Source organism: Siphateles boraxobius, unplaced genomic scaffold (genome assembly GCF_051911475.1).
Source record: "Siphateles boraxobius isolate OS27281-9 unplaced genomic scaffold, OSU_SipBor_1 238, whole genome shotgun sequence".
NCBI lineage: Eukaryota > Metazoa > Chordata > Actinopteri > Cypriniformes > Leuciscidae > Siphateles > Siphateles boraxobius.
The window spans coordinates 477,501-485,000 of NW_027508853.1; the positions used below are offsets into that span (position 1 = coordinate 477,501).

Here is a 7,500-nt window from a genome sequence, read left to right on the forward strand (position 1 = left end):
CTCTCTCACGGCCCTCGGCCTCGTCCTGCTCGCCACAGGAAAATAAAGCAGTGTTTGTTTTTTAAACTGGGGTTTGGAGAAAAGTCTAGAGTAAACTGTAAAAATTATATTTCTGTATATTATATTCCTTTGCGAGGATGATCATATTTGGTGGTTTTGGTTTATTGATCAGCCTCACATACAGCGATGATGGCTTAGCCTCTGTTATTTCTGTTATTCTGTTACCATAACTATAACCATAACTACATCAGCGTTAACTCAAAGAGACATAACTATAACCATAACTATTCTGATTCTGATTGGCTGTCAGTTTATCGTTCATCAGCTGTAGTGTGTGTGTGTAGTGTGTGTGAAAAAATCGCTCTGAAAGTGATTCCAGAGATATCGTTCCTCTGTCGTTATCGTTATAGTTGTGTTGTGAACTCTCTATTCTTTTACACCCAAAACGATTTTTGGAATTATATCTTTTCTTTTTATCATAATAGTTATTTTCCTGCTCTGCACATTATGTAAGTGCAGTTACTTCTTCTTCTCTAGCCTGCTTCCTAATTTAGTTTTCTAATAAACCTGGCATTGTATTTTATGAATATTCTTGTTCTTTGACATTTGCTCTTGCTCATCATTTGTAAACCATTTTATGCATATGTCTAAATGCATGAATGTAAACACACTGATGCTGAAATATTTCTGATAAATCCTTGTCTGATGCTGGAGTTTACGGTACACCGATGTGATGATAATATTTCAGCATGCACGTCATGTGTGTTTTCTATTAGCTGCTCAATCTCAATCTAACGATTGACGAATCAATCACTCTTTCTGATCGAATCTGTCAAACAGTTTTGCAATAAGGTCTGAATCTTCGTGATTCAGTGGGATTCATGCAGACACCTCACACCAAAAATAATAGCAGGATACCTTATAAGATGATGTTCATATTTAGGGTCTTTTGTCATTTGACAGCAGAGAAACAGCAAGACTAATGTATATAACTGTATCTATAACAGTGTCCGGTGTCTGTGCCCCAGTAGTGATGAAAGGCCACGAGCCTTGAGGGATCCTCTGAGCGTCTCCTCCACTCATTAAAGGTTTGGTTCTGTGTGTTTCAGAGGACCTGCTGCCCACCGGCTTCCCCAGCATCGACATGGGCCCTCAGCTGAAGGTGGTGGAGAGAACCAGAACCGCCACCATGCTGTGCGCCGCCAGCGGGATCCCCGACCCCGAGATCTCCTGGTTCAAAGACTTTCTCCCTGTGGAGCCGGCGCTCAGCCAAGGCCGAATCAAGCAGCTGCGATCAGGTACGATCCTCACAAGATATTACGTGAGGAGGTTTCTGGTCTAATATTTGCAATCTCTGTTTTTTCAGAATTAAGTAGTAGGAAATTACTAGTCATCCAGTTTTTAATATCAGCTATGCATTCCGTTAATTTGGTGAATTGGTGAGTTTCGTCAGGTTTGGAAGAAATATAGAGCTGAGTATCATCAGCATAACAGTGAAAACTAATTCCATGTTTCCTAATGATATCTCCTAACGGTAGCATGTACAGAGTGAACAGCAGCGGTCCTAGTACTGAGTCTTGTGGTACGCCATACTGAACTTGTGATCGATAAGACATCTCTTCATTTACTGCTACAAACTGATAACGGTCAGATAAATATGATTTAAACCATGTTAATGCAATTCCACTAATGCCAACATAGTTTTCGAGTCTATTTAAAAGAATCTTCCTCTTCTAATGAGCTCCGTGCTTTAACCTGTGAACCGTCACATACACATTTTACAGAACGTATCTTGCTTTGGTATACAGACCTACACTCTTAGAAAAAGGATCAATGGAGTTCTATATTGAACTCTTGGGTTCTTGACCCAGTTTTAAACAAGAGTGTAAGTTTGGTCTCTGAAGAAACACTTATTGCAGATCTGAAAGCACTTAAAAACATGAAAAAGTCAAAAATGTTATAGAAGTTTAAGTTTACCGTAAAGCAAATGTAATGCAATGTATTTAAATTGTTATAAAATCAAAGTTGTATGTCCAACCAAGATTCAAATTTTTAGTTTATACCACAAAAATGTAGCCGCTAAAAGGTTTTAAAATGCCGTTTCCATGTTAACATAATGCCCAATTTCAAAACAGTGAATTTTGAGTGTTTAAAGTCCCCCTCTAGTCAATAATTGTATCCCTTAAAACTCATCTTTGATCACCAAAATGACATATTTAAAAAAAAAAAATCCTTGAAAAAAACTTCTTCATGCCTTAAAATATCTTGAATGTAACTCGACACCCTCGCCTCATTTAGTATTCGCGGTTCTAAGAATATGCAAATGAGCCCCGCCTCCACTCACTCAGAGATCCACTCGTTGACGATCACACGTTGATCTGATTGGTTACAAGGTAGTTTGTGACGTCAGAAACACCAGCGATTTCAAACCGTGTTTTTGAGACTGTCTTTGGTTCACTGCAGTTTTAAGCAGAAAATACTCAGCAATGCTGTCGACTTATGAATTTACACATGGTTTGTCTTAAAGCATATTAAAAACACCACATAGACACATAAACAACATTAAAGCTGGATTTTCACAACAGGGGGACTTTTAGTCTTGAAATGAGACCTAATATATGATGATTGCTAAACTATGCAATAGTGTGGGAGTGACACACTGACAGTAAACATGTTAAACTGCCTGAATGTCCCGGCGTGATTGTGGATCTATGGCCTCTCGTATGAAGGCGTTTCAAATCAGCCCTAATAACTCTTCAGCGCGTGGACTGATGAAGTGAGGGATTAGCAGGTCTCCTCTCTATTACGCTGGGGTTTGGATAGGTGATAATTCCTGAAATGACCACTTACTTCAAGACTCGAACCGCAGCTGGAGATCCAAGCGTTTGATTTGATGACTTTGACTGTAATGTGGAGTCCGAAACGATGGGATGAAAATGTTCTTGATTTGTGCTGTTCTCTAAACACATGTCGAGTGAATACTGGTATGGAATTCGTTGTTGGATGTGTTTTTAAACTTTGATTCATCCTGTACTAGTGTAAGGTCCACCCATTGGCCCAACACCGGAATCCAATGGTGTGGTCGAAGGAATAATGCGTGTATGTCTTTTCAGCGCTCCAGTGAAGTTCACTTAATTTATTGGAATTTAGTTTAAATAATACTTTAGCTCTACGCTTAATCTGACTCCAATTTCAAATGTTAATCAAATTTAGATTGTGTTTCTTATTAGAAAACAGTCATAAATACTGATTATGAGTTAATTTAGATCTTTGATTATTCTGGCCATTTCATAATTTCAAATATTCGTTCATTAAGGACCTGGTGTCGCTTTGAGACGTCACGTCGCGAGTGTGCGCTCACGATCACAAACTAGCCAGTCCTAAAATAGTCAGAGGGTGCAGTGCAAACTATCTTACCCTACGCGGCCGCTCACTGCTGACTCATAGGTGTAATTTTTCTCAATAGTTGCAGCGTACAACATGCTAAGTTAGGAGATAGTCAGGAATCAGAAGGTCTAATGATGTGCCCCATGCTCCATTCATTAGTGCCTTAGGTGTGATCTATCCTGGACAGAGATTTGCGGGAACAACAGACTACACATAATCTACTAGAAATAATGATTCCAGAAAACTTCAGAATAATCAAGGTTAACATTTATTTTTGTCAGGAAAAATGTACCGTGCCAATTTCACAAGTAAATGATTAAAAGCCAATTCAGAAATAATAAATGCATGACATCAATTACTCAAAGATGATTCTAAAAGTAAGCAATGCATTCCTGACAGAGACACACAGTAGTGTGTGAGAGCTTTCCAAGGGGATAACACTGACACATTACTGCATGGGGGTTTTCCTGGTTACAGGTCCCACAGATTGCTCTGTTACCTAGCCTTAAATACCCAGACCAGAAAAAGGGTTGTACCAATATTTTCCCAGTGTGTTTTGGGTCAGTTCCTGTACCCCAGGGGGTAGCACCTGGTCTCGGGGGAGAGGGGAGATGTCTTGAAGAAACATCACCCAAAGAGGAACACAGGATTCTCCTAAGTCCTCAATCCTTCTCATATTACCAATGACTGCAATGAAATTAAGACCATTTTACCAATCGCACCGAGACACTTACAATGATACCAAACACGAAAAGGAAAAACAATAGATTCCCAAGATACATCATATATGATATATAAGCATTCTTAGTGAACTTTTGGTGACTTGACTCATGAACATGAACCTACACATGACTGATTCACCCTGTACGATTCTCACGTACATTATTATACATTCTTTAAAACTAAAGCTTTCAAAAGAGATTTTTCACTCTGATGCAATAGAAGAACTGTTTTGGTTCTACACAGAACCTTTCAGTGATCAGCTCTTAAACACCTCAGGAACTGTGGACACTTGTGTAGAAGTTCAACATGATGATGAGATGATCACTGTAACTCCACAACAACTACATAAATGTCTCCACTAACATTCAGAAACTCTTCCTGAGTCTCTCCGTAAGGCTGCACTCGCTACTGGTTATTCTGGGATTCTGGATGAGCGAGATTGGCCTGTTTTGTTATTACCGGAGTTTCTGAAGCTCGTGTAAAGACTCCGCCCTCTTCTGAACGGAGGCGGAGCTGCAGCTCATTTGCATTTAAAGGGACACACACAGAAATTTGCTAAGCTATAATAAATGATCTGGTATTTTGAGCTGAAATTTCACACACACATTATCGAGACACCAGAGATTTATATTACATCATGTGAAAAGGGGCATAAGGGATCGTTCGGTATTTATGGAAAGGGCCACCGGAGGAAAATAGGGGAGGGTCATCTCTTTTTATTCTTTGTTGAGGGGAGGGTCATTCAACTTGTTTTAGTCTAGGGGGAGGGGCACCCAACTTTTGTATTCAGGAAAACAGCAAAATTTCAAAGTGGCTTGTTTGGTGCATATTTTTTCCATGTAGCTTTATGTAGCTCTCTCGGTCCTGTCCCCCTATCAGATGGGTCTGACCCAACAGAAATCCAGTTTGGCGCTGCCTGACAGTGCGTGCGCACTTCAGTACATGCATCACTTCAGTACGTGCATCACTTCAGTACATGCATCACTTCAGTACGTGCATCACTTCAGTACGTGCATCACTTCAGTACATGCATCACTTCAGTACGTGCATCACTTCAGTACGTGCATCACTTCAGTACATGCATCACTTCAGTACGTGCATCACTTCAGTACGTGCATCACTTCAGTACGTGCATCACTTCAGTACATGCATCACTTCAGTACGTGCATCACTTCAGTACATGCATCACTTCAGTACGTGCATCACTTCAGTACATGCATCACTTCAGTACGTGCATCACTTCAGTACGTGCATCACTTCAGTACATGCATCACTTCAGTACGTGCATCACTTCAGTACATGCATCACTTCAGTACGTGCATCACTTCAGTACATGCATCACTTCAGTACGTGCATCACTTCAGTACATGCATCACTTCAGTACGTGCATCACTTCAGTACGTGCATCACTTCAGTACATGCATCACTTCAGTACGTGCATCACTTCAGTACATGCATCACTTCAGTACGTGCATCACTTCAGTACATGCATCACTTCAGTACGTGCATCACTTCAGTACGTGCATCACTTCAGTACGTGCATCACTTCAGTATGTGCAGAAAAAGTGCATCATGTACAGAACGCCAATGAAATGTTTACCCGGCATAGCTTTAAAGCACGAGCAAATAATGAACTTTTGTTATTGCGAGTAAGTGCAGTGTCCTGTGAGTGTAACTCTACCGCGGCATTAACATGTGATGTGAATGTACGCTGAGTGTACTGGGACTGAGGCGCCAGAACTGCGCTGTACGATACTACCATATTTTAGTTTCCATTCTTATTGTGTTTCCACAACAATGTTAGTGAGTAAATCTACTGAAATTGCCACCATTACAGTGGAGTGTGATGTGTTAGACGTAGAGCTACCACATTTTTAAATTACTATTAGAATTATTTTAAGTTAACATAATAAAATACGCAGACCTACACCAAAAAAAATAGATGAGGATAAATTCTTTAAAATTGGGCAATTCCAGCGTTATGGACATCTGCAGTCAAAACTTGAAATATAAATTATCAGAAAATGCATTTAATACTGAATCTGTTTATATATCCGTACCCCCGTAATGAAGGAGTCAAGACATTAGAAAAATATCAGTCTACACATGCGTTTTATATTTAATATGAGCGAAATACACACGTGACGTGACACAACAAATCTTTAACTTTTAGGTGGCAAAATATTTTTTAATAATTCTATGAATTACACTGCGCAAAACAAAAGTAGGCTAATAACCGGATGAGGAAGGGTCGGCCTCCACAGAACATAAAATATTATTTTTTATTTTATTTTTCGTGTTCGCATTTATGAGGAAAAAAACAATGTTACGGACGTGACAGTTCTCCGTTACGGACATGACCGCTCTGAAAGCGACTTCAGAAAGCACAAAGCCTTTCTTTAAAGTAAATTTCGTTTTTTATTAATTGTATTAATTAATGTTTCATCAACCAATTGCCTGGATTTAATAAATAAGAAGTAAATATAGTAGAAAATAGATCATCATGACACGGAGTCGCCGGCGCGTGAACTGGACTCTCTCTCATAAATGAACCGAAACTCAGCGTATAGTGTACTTGCCTCACCGATGTGAGAAATATATGGAAAGCTTGATGTCTACTTTTAAACAGAACATTTAAAAACGAAGAACAGACTGCTCTCTGCTTATGTAATCCGTATGAAATCTGCATTTCTCTCTGGCGCGTTACTGAAGATCGCGAGTCAGCATCGACAACTTCATCTTGAAGCCGACACACTGACACAGAAAAACATCTTTATTAATAAACAATTAAAATCTCTCCTTGCTATATTTGACATATTCATAATCATTACTTTTGCCGGTTCTTTGTGGCAGCTTTAAGATACTTTATTGGGAGCGCCGCCCTTGTTAGGCTACATGAACGCGTCACCACTGCATCAGCACCGAAAATCTAAACATCTAAAATAAAACATTATGATACGAACCGAATTGTAGGTTTGGTCTATCGTTGCAGCGATGAGTAAGATGAGAAAGCAGGAGTTTACTCGTTTGTCATGGTTGTAAAAGAACAATGGCTATCTGAACATCTTTCCCAAGCACAAAGATCTCATGCCTTTTTCCAGGGGAGGGAAATCGTTTTTCTCACAATCATTTTGGAGGATCATAGAAAACATTATTACTGGCGAAGGGAGAGTCAAGTCTTGTTAGACTACAGATCTCAAAACTCCTCCGGTGACCTTAAATAACCAACAGTCCCTAATGTGTCACCTTTAAAAGAGCCAATTTTTCTTAATTCGAAGAAGATTTAGATTTATATAATCTAAAAAAACTTTTTCCACTATAAACAACCGTTATTTTTAAGAGTCTGGAATCTTTCCATTACTAAAGGTGGTTTATATGGGAAAAAGGTCC

At 39.3% G+C, this 7,500-nt stretch overlaps 1 protein-coding gene across 1 annotated transcript in view; it reads left to right on the forward strand.

The window, feature by feature from the left end:
• LOC143748480 (receptor-type tyrosine-protein phosphatase S-like) overlaps positions 1-7,500 on the forward strand; it is a 153,498-nt gene that overhangs the window by 66,808 nt on the left and 79,190 nt on the right. Inside the window, exon 9 of the mRNA XM_077240525.1 lies at positions 1,110-1,298. Coding sequence (XP_077096640.1) covers positions 1,110-1,298 — 189 coding nt within the window. The remainder of the gene's footprint in view (positions 1-1,109; positions 1,299-7,500) is intronic.